Raw genomic sequence first — 22,498 nt, 5'->3', positions numbered from 1 at the left:
ACTTTATAGAGCAACACATAAGATACTGGTTCATGAACACTGAACACACTGACTGGACAACAGCAATACGGCACTGAGAATAGGCAGAGCCCTCATTTGAGATAGCTGAAATAATGCTGTTTCTTCAGTGGCTCACCAGAGCACACAAGGGTGGTAACTCGGGTGGCCTCTTTAAGTGGGCCTGTGAACTGTGTGGATGTGTGCGCTCTGAAATTGCATACATCATGAGTGAAGGTACATCAGAGGGCACAATGTAAACTTAATGAGTTTATGGTTCAGTTCATGCAACCATCATATTTATACATGTAATACTTCTGAAAATATGTCTTTGCAAATGAACTAATGAAAATGAACTTGCCTATTTGTAAAACATTTAAAAAAGAATTTTACAAAATCATTTAACTGATTGCTAAAAATGTATTATGAGGACAGGCTGAAAAGTAATGCCTCCAGAGATTTTTCTCCTCTTCTTAATATCAGCTGAGGTGTTACATGCCATTTCTATTAGTCGACTTTTGTGCTTCACTGTCACAAGCTGTAGTCCTCCAGTGGTAGTAGAGGGCTCTGAATTGTAGTGGCAGTGTGTAATATTAACTGCATTGGTTTGTGAGAAACAGTGTGCTGTAATAGTGTTTCTAAGTGTGGGAAGTGGGTCTCCAATTGAAGAGCATAGAAGGAAGAGAGCTGTGCACAGTGATTATATTGACATCAGTAATGTGTGACATTTTGTTCATGTTAGTAATGAAAGTGTGGCAGCAGTTAATGTGGTTCAAATGAACCATCTCTGTCAGAACAAACTTCTTTGTATTGTTTCATTGTGAATAATGTTTCCTGTCACCAGTGCTTCCTCGTTGTATAACACATCAGATGTTGCATACCAACCCCTATATTAAAGTGCAGTACAGTGTGTCACTGCAAGTATGTTGAACACGTTTCCATGTCGAAAACACATCCAATGGTTGGGTCCCTTCACCCCACCCCTCGCCCTGTGGGCAGCAGACGTCTAGGACATTTCAAGTTATAGCACAATGAATACTCAGATTGAACAAATAGTGCTCAAACAGCATCCAGGCATCTTGTTCTCAAATCAGACTATGTGGCATCCGAGCATCTATCCCTCACAACTTATATCATTTTTTTGGCCTTCAGGCAGTGCTGCCCCATCCACTCAGTTTGAGCATTCTGGACTCTTTCATGGTATAACAGCCATGACCATTCCTACAACACCCATCATGTCATCAGTATCATCTGCTTTCAGGTCCATGCTCATCTGCCACTATGTGAGACATTCCAAGGTGTAACCCCCCCCACTATGACTGAGGCATTGGGCACTACTGCATGCTGCCCTCACTCCATCATGCGCGCTGCCCTTATCTAGCACACACTTTGCTTTCGTGCTCCAGTGCTGGCTCAGGACACCCCTGCCCCCCACCCCCCCTCCCCCCTCCCACTGACTGCTTCCCTAAGCTGCCTCCCCTCAACAAGGGTAGTCCTCTCACATGGTTCACTGTGATGAACTCTATTTTGGATGTTAGCAGCATCACCACTGATGATGCATGTTTTGTATGTCTCACTGGACATTTACACACTGACCTGGAACTGACCTCACCACCTCCTCTCAGATAACAAGAGGCAGATCATTGTTCTCATTTACTGAAGGAGGCACTTCATCATATGGATATCCCTCCTTCTTGCCCATCTGGAACAGATTGCGTGACATCTCGTGCATCACGCAACAGAGCAGTAAAGCCTCCTAGTGGCAGACCAGCTGTACTACCTATACTCCCTGCCACCCACTCCTCACCTTCTACTCTTGATGGCTCCCAGAGCAATGTGGCAGCAGACGTTGGAACTTCACGTGCTGCTCCCCACCTCACCTACCCGCTATGTTGGTTCCACTCAAACTTTGCAGGTGCCACTTGTAATTGCTGCATCCCATGTGCGATGGAAAACCTACTGCTGGATAGGTTGCAGTAGGCACTACATCCTGCACTTCTTCTCCAGGGCCCTAGCTTCAAAATCAATCATCATCCAATGTTCACCTCATTACTTAACGCCTCTTTAAGCACAACAATTCCCTAACATGTGCTTGATGACTGGCACCAACACAGATGTAAGCATTATTCTGCCAGCTCTCGCTCTGCTGAGCATCCTCCTCTCACCTGGTCTCACCTGGTACATTCCATGCCTCTAATAATTCAAATGTCAAAGTCCATGCTGCAGCAATACTACAGCTGCAGCTCATCCCTCATCTGCAGTTCTCATGGCCTTCTATGTGGTGGATGTTGAGAGTCCTGTCCTCAGAATGGACAAAGCACTTTGGCCTCTCACCCCACATCTAGTCTGTAGTGCTGTTGCAGGTCAGTGGCTCTTCTTCTATCAGTGTTGCACCCCCTCCTACACTTCACACCTCATTGCTGTGTGAAGTGGTACCTGCCACAGGTTAAAGATGACTGAAGGACCCATCCAACCATGACAAGGTGAAGTGCCTAGCTGCCAAGGAACTGTTAAATGCAGGTATAATCCATTCCTCTTCAAGTAACAACTCTCCACCTCTCCATCCAGTACCTAAAAAAAGACAGTACCTACAGCTTGTGTGGAGCCAGCCACAAACTGAACGCATGCACAATAATTGACAATTATCCCATTCCACAAACTAAAGCAACAGCTGATTGGTACTTGTGTGTTTAGCATCATACTGCCACAAGGCTTACTATAAAACACCTATGCAAGCTGATGACATCCCAAAAACTGCCATTATTACACCATCAGCCTAGTCAAATTTTGTTTCACGCCTTACGGACTGAAAAATGCTACCCAAACCTGGCAGCGCTTTATTCATGCTCTACTTTTCTCTCTGCCATTCTGCTATGCATATCTGGATTGTCTCCTCTTCTGATGACGAACATGAGAAACACCTGTCATGTGTGTTACAAGTCCTCATGGACAATGGTGTGAAAATTAATCATGACAAAACTCAACTTTGCCACATTAGTGTCACCTTCCTTGGTCATGAAGTTAAATGCCAAGGGCATTAATCCAACTTCTGACCATGTCACCTCACTCTCTGACCTACCACTACCTGAAACCTACTGTGATCTTTGCAGATTTCCAGGTATGGTAAACTTTTTCAGGCGCCATATACCTCATGAAGCCTCACTTCCAGCCCATCTCACAGCCACGTAAGCAAGCAGGAACACTTCTGGATAACCTGGAAGGAACTGGCCTGATGCTATGTTACAAGCTTTTGAAAATCTCGAGGTTGCGCTCTTTAATGCTGTTGCTCTCGCATACCCCGTCACCGATGTGTGTGGATGCTAGAGACCACTCTCTCAACACTACGCTTCAGCAACAACTCACAGGCTCTTTGCATCTTATTCAAGAAATTTTCCTCCTGCCAGTGCAAATGGTCTGCTTTTGACAGGGAATTATACACTATTTGTGAGGCAGTGAAATAATTCTAAGAAGACACTGAAGGTTGTGAGGTTACCATTTTTATGGACCACTGCTCACTCAAAGATGTATGATGTAATCCTGCTGCCAACTTTCCCCATCATTTTTGACATATGGATATTGTAGTAACCAAAACCAACTGCGGGAACACCTTGGGCTGTGGATCGGAGCCACCAGGTGGGAAAGCTGGCGGCGGTGGAGCACGCGCCACTGGGTAAACACAAGGACAAGTCAGACGACAAACCAATGACAACCGACAATGATCGACTATGACCAATACAACAAGGAAGAGATAAACAACGCAGGCTTGTAGAAACCACAACACCAAACACCAAACACCAACAGTAAATCCACTCAGAACCAGAGCCAGGCAAATGTCAATAACGATCAATGACCAGAATGCAGTACCGCCAAGATAGAGATGCAATCCAGATCAAGTACCAGACCGACTGGACTATGGCAGAGCGGGTCCCTATATATGAAACCAGAGGGAGCGGCTATTGACCGCGGTCTGCAGGTGGCGTAGCAGTGGCACCCTCGCTGCGCGAGAGCCGCTGCGTGATAGAGCCGCCGCTGACATGGAGCCCTCTTTGGGCTGGCCACGTCCATTTGTTCTGGTACATGTTCGACTTCCGCAGTGGGAGGTACTAGAGATATCGTTTCTCAGTACACTATGGATGTCCATTACATGAAACTTGCTGACAATGTTCAATATCCTTGAGGGCTACATGTGGAAAATTAACTCCATTACCTTTCCCCTTGACCTAAATGAGTTGGCCCACTTGCGGCAATAAGATACCAATATACAGAAGTTGTTAGAAGCCTCTGCTACATCCCTTAGAGTGGAATCCCAACTCCTACCTAGATCAGCTACTCCAGTTTTGTGTGAGACTAATACTGGTATGCCACACACCATAGTTCCTTTTGCCCTATGACCCACAGTTTTCAACACTATTCACAACCTCTTCCACCCAGGCATCAAAGCCATCACTAACCTGCTTATGGAGCATTTTGTTTGGCTGAACATAAAAAATTACTGCCTCATCTGGGTATGCATCTGCATTCATGCCAACATAGCAAGATTGGTTGACATGTGCTAGCTCCTCTTGTAACTTTCAGCATCCCAAAAGCATGTTTTCACTATGTACATCTCGATCTGATTTGTCTGCTCCCTCCTTCAGAAGTTTTCAAATACATTCTTTCTATGATCGACTAGACTAGGAGGGTGGAGGATGCCACCCTTGCTGACATATCGGCCAACCCGTTAGCCTGTGCTTTTGTTCACACCTGGCTTGTCTGCTTTGGCTGCCCATCATCTGTCACTACAGATTGTACTTGGCAATTCAAATTGCTCCTTTTTACTAAGCTCTGTAATCTGTGTAGTGTTTCCAAGTTCCATACCACAGCCTACCATCCACAAAGTAATGGACTTTTGAAGCTCTGTAATCGCACTCTGAAAGTGGTGCTGTGCTCAGGTGTCACACCAGTGGCTGGGTGGAAGCAATGACATGTGTCCTCTTGGGCATACATATTGCCTCCAAATACGATGTTCAATCATCTTTAGCCAAGGTACAGTATGTCGAACCTTTGGTCCTTCCCATAGAGTAAGTCGAGAACTCTCATCTCTTCCTCCCTCCGTTCTCCCCACATTGGTCAAGTGTGTCCACTCACATGCATCACACATTCGCTTTTCCCTTCCCACCCCACAAGACTCCTCATGTTTTCATTCACAGCAACCTCACCATGTGCACCTATGTCACACCCTGTGACAACTCAGTTTGAGTGGCTTTGCAGCCCTCTTATTAAGGCCCTCACGAGATACTATTGCACTCTGACAACACGTTTGTTATTCTTCTCGATGGTAAGCCACAAACTGCATCCTTGCACAGGTTAAAACTACCCTTGACAATTGAAGACACCACGATGGGTGACCAACCACGCAGTGAACCTTCTCCAGTGTAGTGACACATTGTTAGATCAAAGCACACCAATTCTTGCATCTGCTTCTGACCCTCCTCCCTTCCAGTGCTACTGTGATTCCTACAGTGCTGTGATTGGGAAGATTGATTATCATGTGCTCATTCCAATGATTCATCTCTCACCAGCATCACCAAGTGTCACAACAATATCTGTTGACATCCCACCACATACCCTCAAAGATCTTTCAATCCAGATTCATGATGATACCCTCTTCCTTCTCCATACCACTCCGTTCTGCTTCGAGGCCCCCAACACCACCCACATTACCTTCTGAAACATTACCCTTTACTTCCTTCTGTAGATGAAGCCAACATTACTGCCTCCATTGACTCAAATGGTCGTCTTGCCATTCCCATACCTCTTCTCTCCACGTCCTCAACCTATTCGGCCTCCCCCTCCCCTCACATTCCTTTATCCCATGTAGGTCCTCCCCTACACCCCCCTTCTTGGTACCAAGATTACATACATGCTTTCCTCATCCCCTCCCCTCATGCAGAGCAGAGGTCCAGCCTTCCCCCCATGGCAGCTACAACACACCTGTCACACTGGGAGATCCTCCACCCTACTAGTTTGGAGTAGACCAGCAGCTTTGTGAGGACAAACTCCTTGTTTTTCTCATATACGTCCTTGTCAGCCATGTTTTATATGTCATTCTTATTATTCGTCATGAACTTTGTGTAAAGATACTGTTAATAAAGTGTGTGTAATTCAAAAGTGTGTCTCTACTTTCTGCTTTGATGTGGTACTGGAGTACTCGCGAAGTGGTGGTAACTTGAACTTGGCACCATCCGATATTTATCTGTTTCAAAACTTAAAGAAAACCTTTGAGTATTACACTTTGATAGTGATGGTGTGCAAGCAGAGGTGAGGTTGTGGCTCCATCAACAAAGTAAAACATTCTACAGTGATGGTATCAAGAAACAGGTCTCATGTTGGGAGAAATGTTCTCGTCACCAGGTTGACTATGTTGAGAAATAAATGTGTGGACCTGAAGAATAAAGATGTAGAATGTTAATAAAGTTTGTGTGTTTTGAAAGCTTAAAGAGACTTTACTTTTCAGCATGCCTTTGTACATAACAGTTCATTACCAGTACTAGTTTCAGTTGCTAAACAAGCATCTTCAGATCACTCAAGGTAAATACACTATGCCTACATTCACTGTAGGCTAGAACGCTATCGCCTGATATTATATCATTCTATATGTTCATTAATTAGTCAAGTTTCAATACAATGTTGGTTGTATCAACTAGGTTAGAGTGCAATTTTGAACCCTTCTTATTAAGAAGTGTACTTGTGTATGAAGTTTACACACCCTCATTATGAAATCAATTAGTCAAGAACAAGAATGTGAAATTAAAAAAATATACAAAGTTGTTCAAATTGGTTTGTCACCTCACTCAAGTGTTCCAATGCCATCAAATGGTGACAATATATGTGGAGACAGTATCTTTACAATGAATGATCTGAAATTAGTAATCAATTGTAATGTAATATATTTTTTGTGATCGAGACAATTAGGTGATTTTGTAAAAATTATTTTTTAAAAAGTTTCAAGTTTATGGTTGCAGAGTAATTTTGTAATTGATTATATTTAAAAGATTTAATGTAAAGGATTTCATTTTCAATAATGTAAATAAATTTCGTCTTTAATGTCAGTACACATAATACAGTTGATAGGCATGTTTTAATTTGCAACGTAGCACTGTAAAACAGTTGAATAAAACAAAAATAAGTTACCTAAGGTAATCAAAAATGAGCTGTCAGGAAATATCAGAATTGCCAAAAGAACTCCAAAATATGCAAAAGCGTATCACAAAATTGGCACAAAAGTAACTAAAAAATTGGGAAATATTAACACTGAAAATGACCATAAGATAAAATGGGTATGTATGCATAAACTAAGCAATTTCCAGAGTGAATTTTTCATCCTGCAGCAGTGTGTGCACTGATCCCAATCTTCCTGGCAGATTAAAACTGTGTACTGGACTGAGACTGGAAAGTGCTCTACCTACTGTGTGCAACAAGTGTTTTAATCTGCCAGGAAGTTACAGACTAGGCAGTTGCCCAGTGTGACAAATTCTGCCACAAATTCAGGACATTTGGATGAACTGGGATTGTTAGCTGTTGTTTATCATCTTATATTGTTAGTCTCCTGACCAGTATGCAACCACAAATCAAGTGTGATCCATCCTACTAGCTTAAAAGTGTTGCGAGTTGAACATAAAAAAGGGTGTCCCTATTATGAGTCACATAAACAGAAAAAAACTTTTTTTGTTTGTTTTTATTTGTATCTCATTGTATCTCAAAACATCAAATCAACTATGAATAATTATCATAAGCTTTACATTATTGTTTTTACTGGTGCCGGTGGATGAGCCATAAAAACTTTGGTATCTTGTACTAAAGTTCACAGCTTCAAAACTAATTGTTTATTCTTTTCCCCTAGTAAAAAATCCTTCACACACCAGCCTGCAGTTTAAGTGATCTGCCCTTCCTTTCTAACCTTTTTCAGCCTATTTTTCTTTGCTTTCTGAGAAAGGATGCAACAATTTCAAAAGCTATTTCTTTTTTTTACATGTGTAGGACCAAAATAAGATGCAAATCTCTGTGGTCATGGAACAACTCAGTATAAAACATAAACACCTGATTAGTTTTTTCATGTAAAAATAAGACACTTTTTTGTCTGACACACAAAAAGATAAATAACTCCTACCCCATCCCACTAGTTATTTTGTGTAACAATTGTCCGACAAATTCTACACACACACTCTAAGCCTTGTGCTGCAGCAGGTAACTGATTGCTAAGGAGAGTGGTCTTTCCAATGTTTATCATTAGTGACATTGGGTGACCTAAGAGCGAGTGCTGTATTGGGATGGACAGTGGTTATTTGGATTCCAGGTTAGCCACTTTGCTCTCATTTATATTGTGCTGGCAGCAGCTGTGGCCTGCTGTGTCAACTCATTGAGATGAAAGAATGTCATCCATTCTTTCTCTGTCTGGTGTTGTAGTAAACACCTGCAGAACAGAGGCCTCATATACTTTGTATGGGATCTCTACCAGCATGCTCAAGTTTACCTTGTGCATTACCTAGAGCAGGATGTGATGCACCTTTGGCAAGCGAGTCATCTGTACGGACTGGAGGAGTGTGTCACAGACATCCAGTCTGACTGTGGTGCAGAAGTATTGCGGGGATTATGACAGTTTCCTTTCACCATTTTCCTCCCAGTACAACTACTACCCCAAGTGTTGCCTGTTAACAGAGGGAGGGGAAAGTACATACATTCACATAGCACCAAGACATTTGAAGACAGCACAAATTCAATAATCCTTGGATTCTTTTATTTGCATACTTACATCTGTACCTTTTGAACTATGCAAAGTGAAAATGACATTACACTATTTTTGTATTTCTAGTTACTTTTATTTGGAAAGATAGCCATGTCCTACATGGTGTTGTTGTCCTGAGGCACACAAATAACTGAGGAAGATGAGCATATTGCTCCAGGAGTCACTTATTTTCTGCTTTCTAAATCCAAAGGAAGCTTCCTAGGGGCATATGTCACAGTTCAAGGACAGTAAAAGTTAGATATTATACATAGTGAGGTGGTCCACAAGGATGAACATGTCAGAAATACACATAGGGTAAATGAAGTGATGACTGATTTTTAATTATCCATCTGGATTGCTTCAATTTTTAAATGGATTGTTTTAAGTTCAATCTGAACCAACCTCATAGCTGTAGAAAAAAGTAAAACAGCCAATCAAAATATGCTCTACAATGCACAATGTTGCTATTATACCAAACCACCAAATATCAAACATAACAGATTGTATACCTAAAAACAAAGATGATGTGACTTACCAAATGAAAGTGCTGGCAGGTCGCCAGACACACATACCAACAATTAAAGGGAACAGCCATGGGTACCAGGATGGCCCCCTCGTACGCCAACCTATTCATGGGTCGCTTAGAGGAAGCCTTCTTGGTTACCCAGGCCTGCCAACCCAAAGTTTGGTACAGATTTATTGATGACATCTTCATGATCTGGACTCACAGTGAAGAAGAACTCTAGAATTTCCTCTCCAACCTCAACTCCTTTGGTTCCATCAGATTCACCTGGTCCTACTCCAAATCCCATGCCACTTTCCTTGATGTTGACCTTCACCTGTCCAATGGACAGCTTCACACGCCCGTCCACATCAAACCCACCAACAAGCAACAGTACCTCCATTACGACAGCTGCCACCCATTCCACATCAAACGGTCCCTTCCCTACAGCCTAGGTCTTCGTGGCAAACGAATCTGCTCCAGTCCGGAATCCCTGAAGCATTACACCAACAACCTGACAACAGCTTTCGCATCCCACAACTACCCTCCCGACCTGGTACAGAAGCAAATAACCAGAGCCACTTCCTCATCCTCTCAAACCCAGAACCTCCCACAGAAGAACCACAAAAGTGCCCCACTTGTGACAGGATACTTTCCGGGACTGGATCAGATTCTGAATGTGGCTCTCCAGCAGGGATATGACTTCCTCAAATCCTGCCCTGAAATGAGATCCATCCTTCATGAAATCCTCCCCAGTCCACCAAGAGTGTCTTTCCGTCGTCCACCTAACCTTCATAACCTCTTAGTTCATCCCTATGAAATCCCCAAACCACCTTCCCTACCCTCTGGCTCCTACCCTTGTAACCGCCCCCGGTGTAAAACCTGTCCCATGCACCCTCCAACCACCACCTACTCCAGTCCTGTAACCCGGAAGGTGTACACAATCAAAGGCAGAGCCACGTGTGAAAGCACCCACGTGATCTACCAACTGACCTGCCTACACTGTGATGCATTCTATGTGGGAATGACCAGCAACAAACTGTCCATTCACATGAATGGACACAGGCAGACAGTGTTTGTTGGTAATGAGGATCACCCTATGGCTAAACATGCCTTGGTGCACGACCAGCACATCTTGGCGCAGTGTTACACCGTCCGGGTTATCTGGATACTTCCTACTAACACCAACCTATCCGAACACCGGAGATGGGAACTTGCTCTTCAATATATCCTCTCTTCCTGTTATCCACCAGGCCTCAATCTCCGCTAATTTCAAGTTGCCGCCACTCATACCTCACCTGTCATTCAACAACATCTTTGCCTCTGCACTTCTGCCTCGACTGACATCTCTGCCCAAACTCTTTGTCTTTAAATATGTCTGCTTGTGTCTGTATATGTGTGGATGGATATGTGTGTGTGTGTGCGAGTGTATACCCGTCCTTTTTTCCCCCTACGGTAAGTCTTTCCGCTCCCGGGACTGGAATGACTCCTTACCCTCTCCCTTAAAACCCACATCCTTTCGTCTTTCCCTCTCCTTCCCTCTTTCCTGATGAGGCAACAGTTTGTTGCAAAAGCTTGAATTTTGTGTGTATGTTTGTGTTCATTTGTGTGTCTGTCGACCTGCCAGCACTTTCATTTGGTAAGTCACATCATCTTTGTTTTTAGGTATATTTTTCCTTCATGGAATGTTTCCTTCTATTATAACCATAACAGATTGTATGGATTACAAGAGTAACCCATGCAGCTTATCACCGAAGTTTACCTTATGTCACATGATAGGACAGTGGTGTAGTAGAATCCACATTGATCATATAACTTACAAGGCATTCTGGGAACTTGCAAGGCAACTGCCATAGGTGGCGTCCGCTACAATTGTCGCATATGAATGAAAAAAAATGCATTTCCAAACTGAATTAATAATAATTTTGTTTGTTCATCAAGAATACTGTTCTCAGAAATACTTCATTAAAACTTGTCATTTGTCACAAGTAAAAACATTATAAACACATCACACAAATATGTAATCTGAGTGACAGGTGGTGTCTGTATCCATGGTGTTGCTGCAGACCTGTCTCCGTTGCAGTGTGTTCCATGAGTAGTCGCTGGTTTGGGGCTTTTGCAAAATGCTGAGCAATCGTCTTCTGACTGCCACTGTGGGCAGAGGGCCAGGCCAAAATGGGCCCCTCGCACACTTCAGGCACAGCACCCAAAATCCAGCTGTCCCGTCACACTCACCTGTTGCCTTGGACATCCAGAAGAAATTGTCACCACCTTATCAAGTCTTCATAAATGTTAAAATAGATATTGTGAATGAATTAACTTTCCTCATTCAATATTAGATTTAGATCTTGCTTTCTATGACTGTAAATTTCGAGTTCCTCCAAGGCGTTAATGAAGTGATCCTTTTTGAGCTCTGTATGGGATGCCCAAATTTTGATCAATATCTGTGATAAGAGCCCTAAATTCTGTTCTATGCTGAGAGTACAATGCTCCCTGATTGAGTTTTGAAGCTGCTCCTTGTCTGCCCCGTGTACCATTTTTTGCAGTAATTGTGCTTAAAGCTATACATGTCTGAATCCTGAAGCTTATTCCTACTATTACAGACTTTATGATGAATGTAACAAAGCCATTGGATGTTTTCTTTCTGTCATGTTTTTCTCCCTCCCAATTTTGTTTTGTTAGCAGTTGGAGGTATAAGCTGCTTTGTTTGTGAGCATAATTTAGGGATTCACTGAGTCATAACTTTGTGTTTAAAATTCTCTTCATGTGTGAAGAGAAACAAGCTGTTATTTGTTTTTTCCCTAACACCTTTCTGAATTTCCTGGTAGGATCATACTTGACCTCTATTATTCCAATAGCTGTACCAGGCCATATTTTGCTGTGACTCAGTCTGCTTAAGTGGAAGAGAAAGAAAAGAGAAAGCACACATTTCTAATATGTATGGGAATTGGATATACATCCTTCTCTCCTATCTCTGTCAATCTCCTCCTCCTTCAGCAGCCCCCTCTCTGTCCATCACCCCCTTCCCAATTTCTCTGTCAATCTTTTCCCCCTCCCCCTATCATTTTCTGCCCCCTCTTTCTGTCCGTTTTGTATTTCCTGTTTTCTATGTTCATTTCATCCCACCCCACTGCTCATCTCCTCTTGCCGCCCCCCCCCCCTCTCGCTGAGCCCCCCCCCCCCTCTCTCTCTCTCTCTCCAACTTCAGATTTTGTTGTGGTATTCTAATCATAGCCCAATAACCCATAAATACAACTTTCCTGTAGTGGAGATGTTGAGTTACAGACAGACACAACAAAAGGAGTACTAAATACGTAAGCTTTCAGACAGAAGGCCTTCATCTGAAATAGGCAACATACACACACATTCACACAAACAAAGCACACATGACCACTGTCTCTGGAGGCCAGACGGTGAGCAACTGCACATGATGGAAGAAGCAGTCTGGGTGGAAGGGGTAAACAGGAGCTGGGACAGGTAGAGGGAGGAGAGCAGAATATAGATGGGAAACAGTAAAGTGCTGTTTGTGGGAGCATAGGGGGAGGAGGTGCAGAGAGAACAGGGAATCTAGGTGCAGCTTGGAGGTTAGATGGAGGGTGACAGGAGAGGAAAAGGAGAGAAATAACAAGGCTATGAATGCGCTTGTGGAATAGAAGGCTGTGGAATGGAAACAGGGCGAAGGACAATGACTTTAACAAGGATTGAGACCAGGAAGGTTACAGGAACATAGGATGCCTTGCAGGGTGACTTCCCACGTGTGCAATTCAGAAAAGCTGATGTTGGTAGGAAGGATCCATGTGGCACTGGCTGCAAAGAAGTCATAAAAATGAACATTATGTTGGGTAGTGTGCTCAGCAACAGGGTGGACAGACAGTTTGTTGGTTGTCATGCCCATGTGGAACAAAGCATAGTGGTTGCAACTTAGCTTGTAGATTGAGCCCTGCCTTGGATGGTATAGGTGATACTTGCAACCAGACTGGAGTAGGTGTTGCTGGAAGAATGTATGGGACAGGTCTTGCATCTAGGTCTGTCACAGGGATACAAGCCATGAGGCAAGGGGTTGGGAGCAGGGGTTGTGTGGGGATGGACAAGGATATTGTGTAGGTTTAGTGGGTGGAGGAATACCACTGTTTGTGGGGTAGGGAGGATAGTGGGTAGGACATTCCTCATTTCAGGCATGATGAGAGGTAGTCCAGTTCTACGTGCTACTGAGTTATGAGTGAAATGCCCCTCTATGGCCACACGGGGGATTTTTGGAGGTGGTGGGTGAGTAAATAGATGAGGCATGGGAGATTTGTTTCTGTACACAGTTGGGAGAGTAATTAAGGTCTGTGAAGGCCTCAGTGAGATCCTTGCTGTATTTTGAGAGGGACTGCATGTCACTAAAGATGTGACGGCCATGGGTGGCTGGGCCATGTGGAAGTGACTTTTGGTATGGAATGGGTCGTAGCTACTGAAGTGGAGATATTGCTGGTTGTTGGTAGGTTTGATGTAGATGGAGGTACTGATGTAGCCATCTTTGAGGTGGAGGTCAACACCGAGGAAGGGGGTTTGTTGTGTTGAGGAGGATCAGGTGAAGTGAATGGGGGATAAGGTGTTGAGTTTCTGGAGGAATGTGGATAGGGTGTCCTCACTCTCAATCCAGGTCATAAAGATATTATCAACCGAGGTGAAGGGTTTGGAATTCTGGGTGGTTAGGAAGGAATCCTCTATAGGGCCCATGAATAGGTCAGCATAGGAGCGTGTCATGCAGGTGCTCATTGCTGTATGCTGGATTTGTGTGTAGGTGATGCCTTCAAAGGGAAATTAATGGTGGGTGAGGATGCAGTTGAGGCAAGATTTGAGGTTAACAAATTCTGGAAACTTAATAGGAGGTGATTGGAGTGCAGTGTCGGTGCATCACAGTTGGGAAAGAGAAGTGAACTGAGTCAGGTAGGGTTTTACATTGGTCTTAGGTTGAATCTGAGTGGGAAAAAAATGTTTCCACTCCAGAGTTGGGGAGAAGGAGACAAATCAGAGCCAACCTATGACCTAACCTCTCAACTGCTGTCCTACCATCTCTCCACCCCATCCCTGCATACAGCACTTTACCATCCCCCACCCAAACTATACCCTTTTCTCCCCCCCCCCCCCTCCCCTTTCCCCGTTCTGCCCCAGCTCCCAATCACCCAGCCTGCTTCTTCCATCATGCACAGTTGCTTACAGCCTGGCCACAGCAGACAGAGACAGTGGTCATGTATGTGTGAGCTGCATTTGTGTGAATGTGTATGTGTGTGTGTGTGTTGTTTATTTCAGAAGGAGGTCATCTAGCCAAAATTTTACATGTTTCGTACTATTTCTGTACTCAGAATTTCAAAGCAGTTGGTCAGAACTTTCAGAGATACACAATTTTGAAGAAATGGACATTTACATTTTTATTTATACAGGTTATCAATAAAACTTTGAAACTCAATTCAGGGAGAACATGTACTTTCAGAACAAAACAGTGTTTCAGGTACATACACCAACTTTAAAGCACTCCATCACAAATATTGATCAGAATTTAGTCACCCTACACAGAGCTCAAAAGGAACAGTTCCTTATTGTGTTGGAGGAACTTCAGATTTACAGTCACAAAAACCTAGATCCGAATCTAATTTTGAGTGAGCAGTGTAAATTCCATTGCAGTGTCTGTTTTAAGATTTATAGAAACTTAAATAAGTTGGTGGCTGTAGCATGTGGTTGTTCAAGATGGCACGTGAGAGTGAGTGTGCGATTGAACAAATTCAGCCTGCCTGAAATTGGTGAAGGGACACTTCTGTACTGCCCTCTGCTCAAGGCAGCAGTTAGCAGATGACTGTTCAGCTTGCTGCACAACATCAAAGCAGCAACTATGAGAGGGGGCATGCTGTGATGGATACAAGCCCTGCAGTAGTGCTGCCATCTGACATTCAAATTACACATTTCTGTGACGGTTTTATAATGTTTTTCCTTGTGCCGGCCGGTGTGCCCAGTGTGGTTCTGGGTGCTTGTCTGGAATTGTGTGACCGCTACAGTTGCAGGTTCGAATCCTGCCTCGGGCATGGATGTGTGTGATGTCCGTAGGTTAGTTAGGTTTAAGTAGTTCTAAGTTCTAGGGGATGACCACAGATGTTAAGTCCCATTGTGCTCAGAGCCATTTGAACCATTTTTCCTTGTGACAAACCATGATGAAAACAATTATATTTAACTAGCTGTTACCTGCACTACTCTTCCATATTAGTAGTTTTGTAATGATGGGTTATAGTAGAGTAAATTTTGTAGCACTGATATGTGCAATGATAGCCTCATGATGTGGCCCTCCCATCAGCATGGGTCAGCTGTCAGAAGTGCTCATTTGTGTATCATGCTGCTTGAACAGCTGTATGTTATACAACATGTACATCATACAACAAATTCAATAACTTTTAACACAGTTTGTGTTCCCTGATGTAAAGGTCATTCCATTCCTTACTCCACTTTCGTAGGGACCAAAGTTTGGTAAGTATCCCATGTGCTTCATTAAAGTCATTTCAGCAATTCAGCCATGATAGTGTAGCAAACAGTTACTTTTGCATTTGTAGTATTAACATGGATTCAGTTTGGAAATGTTTTGTTTAATATGTGACAAATGCATGAGACACCAACTGTTTGTGGTTGCCTTTTAGAGTATCAACATGGGTTTTGCCAGACCACTACCTTATCCTGTGACATATTATGTAAATTTTGTTAAAGTTGGATGGGTTACTCTCATAAACAGTACATTCCAGATCTTCTCTGCGGATATTATGTCAATTTTTCTCAGACTGTTATTAAGTAACTAATATCAAACTTGTCACTCCCCCCCCACACACACAGTACACAATTAGCTGATATGGAAAGTGTTGCTTTTACTATCAATTGTCCTGGAAATGGGAGTAAATTCAATTATCAGCAGTTGCCAGTATCAAAACCACAAACTAAATACTTAATGACATGCCTAAATTTATAAAGTTCAGTGTGTTCCACTTGACAAAGGTATGAAGGTGAAATACAAATACTCAGTTACTGATGTGGAAATTGGCAATATTTGTTCATTCACACAAAGCTGTTGAAGAAAAAATACTGCTAAACTGTCACTTTACTGCATAAGTACAAAAATGCATGAAAGCACAGCACTTGATTGTTGCTTGTTGTGTACACCTCTCTCAGCAAACAGTTACTGAGTGAAGGCTTCAGTTGATGAAAACTGACAGCATTTTACATATCAACCTTTCCACTAAGAAAGAAATTGTTGCTCAGCTGAAAGATGAATATAAAAGAAATGATTTGTTTTTGGATGTGATTGATAGTTACCAGCAACTGTAGACATCATCAATCCTCTGCAGGTTCTTTCTGTATTTCACTAGTCTTCTGGCATTGCAACCTTCTTATAGACAACAGCAATATCAGAGAATTGCTTTAAGGAGGCTACAGCACTCACATTATGTGGCATTTCATTCTTTTGCAGTTATACAGAATCTGCACTAGTTTTTTTAGTTTACTTGACTTACATAGTTCTCTATCAGCTTAATTTTTCACTGTCAGGAATTGAAAAATTTACAATTCCTGCAATAACAGCAAGTGCACAGAGTCAAATGTGACAACTGACCAAAATCTATGAAAACTGGAAGAACTTGTTATGTGATATTATTTCATAGGTTCCAGCATTGATGATGACCTTCAGGTATGAAAACAAGTCAAATAATAAGCAGTAAGAAACAGCTCTATAAATTGCTGCATCTGGATACAGTAGCCACATTTGCTATCATGTTAAGATCTAGTGCATCAGTCATAAATTACAGATTAGGGCATCTTCACTGTTGCCTGCAGTATGCTAATAACATGATTCACATAGAGTGAAAGCAAGGCAGAGGGTATACATAAGATTGACTAGCCAATGGCTAGAATTTATCATACTTGCACGAAAATGGAATAAACATTTCAATCCAAATTTACATCACTGATTATCACATATTGCACTTTGAAACTATGACCATATGACTTGCACATGCAGAAATTGGTCTAATGTATTTCCATTATCTACAGGTTTTAGCTCAATTGCTACATGAAAAAATAATAAAAATGCTATGCCACTAAATAAAATCAACAGGGGAGCAGAACAGATGGTTGAACTAAAGTTACACAGTATTTTTGTGTGGCTCCATTTCAGTTATGCTCGCCTGTACTTTGATTTGGCTTCTGAATTTGTAATGTTATGTGAGCCTCACTGCCCTTTTTTTAGCTAATTTGTGCCTGATTTTATTCTGAGAAGCTGAGTAATGTATGTAAATACCATAAATCTAAATGTGATTCATGTTGCTAAGCTGTCACTCAGAATGTGTTCTTACATGTAATGAAAATTTGCTATTGTAGTGATAAAACTGAGTAAGGTATGTGTAAGATTTGCCAAACATTTCTGTATACAAATTTTCTGGAAGTGAAGAATAGAAATATCTTGTTTTTGAAAAAGGAGGTGAACTTCATTGTCATCGCCATCTATCAATCGACAGAATTCTAAGTGTACAAAGTTCACTAAAATACAGGAAAAGAAATGCATTCTCTATAGTTTTCATTCAATACGTAACAGCCTCTCATAATTTCTTAACTAAATTAAATGGATTATGTTCTTGTACAATAGTATGGTGCTGAATTCCACTGACCAATTCTGATGTAGCAGGACATGTAGTTTGAAGGAAGTTCATGCGCCAAGCAATCTTCTTTTCTCATGAAAAGCAGATAGTTGTTTGATCACATTTACTTAAAACAGTGGTCCCTTAGGTTTGATAAGCTACAAAAACTTGGGCTCAAAGCTATCTGCAATACAGCCAAGTAAACAACAGAGTCATACTTCAAATCTTAAAGAACAATTACTTCCTCCAAATTATAATACACCACCAACTGGTGCAGAAACTGATCATTTAAGGAGGGAGAAACCAAAATTCAGGTACCAGTTATGACTTAAAGTTTCAATCAAAATCAATCTCTCTCTCTCCAAACACATATACAAATATTAACATTACACTACTGGCCATTAAAATTGTTACACCATGAAGATCACGTGCTACAGGCATGAAATTTAACTGACTGGAAGAAGATGCTGTGATATGCAAATGATTAGCTTTTCAGAGCATTCACACAAGGTTGGCTCCTTGGCAGCACCTACAATGCGCTGATATGAGGAAAGTTTCCAACTGATTTCTCTTACACAAACAGCAGTTGACCGGCGTTGCCTGGTGAAACATTGTTGTGATGGCTCATGTAAGGAGCAGAAATGCGTACCATCACGTTTCTGACTTTGATAAAGGTTGGATTGCAACCTATTGTGATTGCGGTTTATCATATCGCGACATTGCTGCTTGCGTTGGTCAAGATCCAATGACTACTAACAGAATATGGAATCAGTGGGTTCAGGAGGGTAATACAGAACGCTGGATCCCAACGGCCTCGTATCACTAACAGTCGAGATGACAGGCATCTTATCTGCATCACTGTAATGGATCGTGCAGCCACATCTCAATCCCTGAGTCAACTTTGAACAATGGATGTTACATTTCAGATGTGTTACGACCCTTGGCTCTACCCTTCATTCGATCCCTGTGAAGCCCTACATTTCAGCAGGATAATGCACAACCACATGTTGCAGGTCCTGTATGGGCCTTTCTGGATACAGAAAATGTTCGACTGCTGCCCTGGCCAGCACATTCTCCAGATCGCTCATCAATTGAAAATGTCTGGTCAATGGTGGCTGAGCAACTGGCTCTTCACAATATGCTAGTCACTACTCTTGATGAACTGTGGTATCATGTTGAAGGTGCATGGACAGCTGTACCCGTACACACCATCCAAGCTCCATTTGACTCAATGCCCAGGTGTATCAAGGTCGTTATTACGGCCAGTGGTTGTTCTGGGTACTGATTTTTCAGGATCTATGCACCCAAATTGTGTGAAAACGTAATCACATGTCAGTTCTAGTATAATATATTTGTCCAATGAATACACGTTTATCATCCGCATTTCTTCTTGGTGTAGCAATTTTAATGGCCAGTAATGTATTAAGATAAAAGTCATTTTATAAATCAACATTATCAACATTATGTCTTCTGACAAATGCATCAACAAAGAACTCTGTTTGCTTTGGTTGCAAAGTATCAACACCAATAAATACCCTACTAGTGGCTATGAGCAAATCTGTCATATGTCATCAAAATATCAGCACAGAATTATTAAAATCAGCACTGTTTATGGAAGGACATATGAAGGGTAAGAGTATTGCCCATAAAAACATAGTTTTCTGGTCAGAGTCCTCATCCAGCGTGTAGATTTAATCAGTCAGGAAGTTTCATCTCAACCTAGTACTTTCTCCTAATGCTTTGTGAGAAACGCCTTCACAGAGATGTCATATTTTCAAAAGAAGATAGAAACAATGAGACCCACACAATATTTCTTAATAATAGACCTTATACAGTCTAAAAACAGAGGAATTAAAGACAGACATATTCTCAAGATGGTTGACACACGTTTGTGTGTTATTGCCTCAAGAATATTTATTATATGATCTGTACTGTGTGGTTTTAGGTAAACTTGATAAATAGCTTTACCACAAAGGCTTATGAGAATGTGAGAAATAGAGCTTTCTGCACTGTGAATAAGTGCAGCAAATTCTGTTTATTTATACAAAAATAAGTTATATAATGATATTTATTTTCTATTTCAATTTATGTTTGAAATTATTACAGTATTGATAAATATTTTAACAGCTCCATAAAACAGAGATTTATAAAATAATTCCTATATGCACATTTCTCTTAAAATAATTTAATATTCTTTGGTTTTGAAAATTAGTATTTTGGTATATAAAATAAATATTTTCTCATATCAGTTTAAATAAAACTTCAAAACTGATGTTTCAGCTTTGATAAATCAAGAGGTACAGTCCTGAGGAAGCTTGCACTGTCACGAGTGTGAGTGACTTGATGGGTGCTGTCAATAGATGTCTTCTTACCCGTGTCCATAAGAATTACTTCCTCTTTGGATTCCTTTTGTCTGCTTATCTGGTCAGCCTCCTCACCTGTCATGCCATACCTGTATAAAAGTTGATATTACTGACAACACTTTTAAATTTTGAACATGGAAAAAAAACCAGCATGAACATGGTCTACAACAGAAGTACAGCTTATGTCACAGTCTTTTTTTAATTAATCATAAAATACTGTGTCATAAGACATACAAAAAATGGTTTCAGAATGGAAGCATCTTAGCACACAATATACTACCTGGTAACAGACCAAAAAGCTTCTTATCAGAGAGTATCAACAATGTAAGGAAAAGATAGATTGTTACTTACTGTAAAGACAACATGTTAAGTTGCATATAGGAGCAACTTACATTTCATCTTTGAGGCATTCTGGTTCAAGCTGCTGGAGATGGCAGTCATGTGTGTGTAAGGTGTGCTTGCTTGTGTGAATAAATGTGGGTATTTTCTCTTTCTGATGAAGGCTGTGATGATAAGATGATGTGTAAGAGTCTTATAGTTGTGCCTGACTGTAATTCAACATGTTGCCTTAACAGTAAGTAGCAATATATCTTTTCGTTACATTGTTTATATTCCAATCTGGAGTTTCCATTGTTTGATCTTATCAGATAGTATCACAGACATAGCAATAAATCAATAAAAATATTGGTTTCTGGAATTAGTGGTTTCTTCAACCAGTAAAGTGGAACAAAAGAGTGTACAAAAGACATACATGCCATTTGTGATGACCCTCATTAATAGTATGTCGCCACAGGATACAAGGAATTTGGAGTAATCTGGACATGTACAGTAAAATCTCCCTGGACTCTGGTTGGAAGGGAGGATAGACAAACTGTGTGAGAAAAAGGCACATACACACACTAAGAATCAGAAATAGCTGCTGTGTTGGAGGTAGGGCATTTCTGTCACTAAGACAAGTGTAACACTTTAGTATGTCACATGAATAAGATTATGTCAGACCATGTTCAGTGAGAAAGTCATGTGCAGGATGGATAAGACATGCAGTATTGGCTGAATAGAATATGGCTACATCATGGGTGCCCAATTCATGGACAAGCCATCACTGAGCTCTTGCAGGAACAGGAATTTTCACTGCCCATGTGCCAAGAGAGTTTAGGAGTACTTCGATTCAGATAAACATTTACCAAACTAATTAGGTGTCATATATATAGACCTCCACAAATGGGGTGATATAATATGATAAGCACATGAAGCTATGGTTTCCTCTAATCTACAAGGGGCCCATAACTTCAGCAAAATTGTCAGTTCAAAATTGTGTTTAGCATGGTATGAAGAACACTCCCCAGGCCATAAACATTGTTCTTGTGTGACCCTCCCTCCAGATCAGCTGCCTTCAATCCTACTGAGAATATCTGGAATCCCATCAATTAAGACTGCCAACCCTGTACCCACTTCTGACAAGTCTCCATTTTTAGGATGGTGACTGAATAGTTTTGGATCAAAATGGCATCCCAGCACACACACAGAGCTTAGTGGAGTCTGTGACATGACTTGCTGCCACCGTCATTGTGGTGAAAAAAGTACTAAATGCTACCAGGTGTCTTTAATTCAGTTACTTATGAGTGTAATACAAAACTACATAAATCAGAAGTACATAATATAGAAATTATAAAGGCTGTTCCATCTCAAATCAATAAATGGAAGTATGATTTTCAACCTGTTCTTCTTGGATTTATTTGAAATTAAGTATAAATGTAGTATTTGTAAATTGTAAGAAAAAACTTTTTTTTTCACATTTTTCTGACCTAAGATTACTGAGTAATGGGTGCATAAAAATATAGAAAAGAAAAAAAAATTTTGAATTACAGAACAACATTGATTTGTTCATGACTTGTCTTCTAATTAAGCTAGAACAATAAAATTGAGTTCGTTTGAAAGCTCTTTTAAAGGTCTTTCATATGATACAAAACATTATTATTTGAAGAATAAATACTTTTACAAAAACAAGAAAAAAAAACCATCACTACCGAATTTTGAAAAACTGCATTGTTAAAATTTTTAAGAAAATCTATATGAAAAATAGCGTTTTCTTCTAATATTCTGAAAGTTTCAACTTGGAATGGTGCATGTGATTACTATCAAAATTAGTTTTATATTTCAGATGGTGCTGTAAAACTCCCTCAAAAATTAATTTATTGTAAATATTGGGCCTAAGTATTATGGT

General features: G+C 41.1%; 1 protein-coding gene across 1 annotated transcript in view; it reads right to left on the bottom strand.

Annotated features, from left to right (window-relative positions):
• Positions 1–20,073: 20,073 nt before the first annotated feature.
• The window catches only part of LOC126101514 (T-box transcription factor TBX18-like), a 287,840-nt gene continuing 285,415 nt past the window's right edge, over positions 20,074–22,498 (bottom strand). The window contains exon 8 of the mRNA XM_049912157.1: positions 20,074–20,363. Coding sequence (XP_049768114.1) covers positions 20,174–20,363 — 190 coding nt within the window. The 3' untranslated portion in view covers positions 20,074–20,173. The remainder of the gene's footprint in view (positions 20,364–22,498) is intronic.

This window comes from Schistocerca cancellata, chromosome 9 (assembly GCF_023864275.1).
Source record: "Schistocerca cancellata isolate TAMUIC-IGC-003103 chromosome 9, iqSchCanc2.1, whole genome shotgun sequence".
In the NCBI taxonomy this organism is placed as follows: Eukaryota; Metazoa; Arthropoda; class Insecta; order Orthoptera; family Acrididae; genus Schistocerca; species Schistocerca cancellata.
The sequence above is the reverse complement of the archived record's forward strand: the minus strand, read 5'-3'. Positions and strand labels throughout refer to the sequence as shown.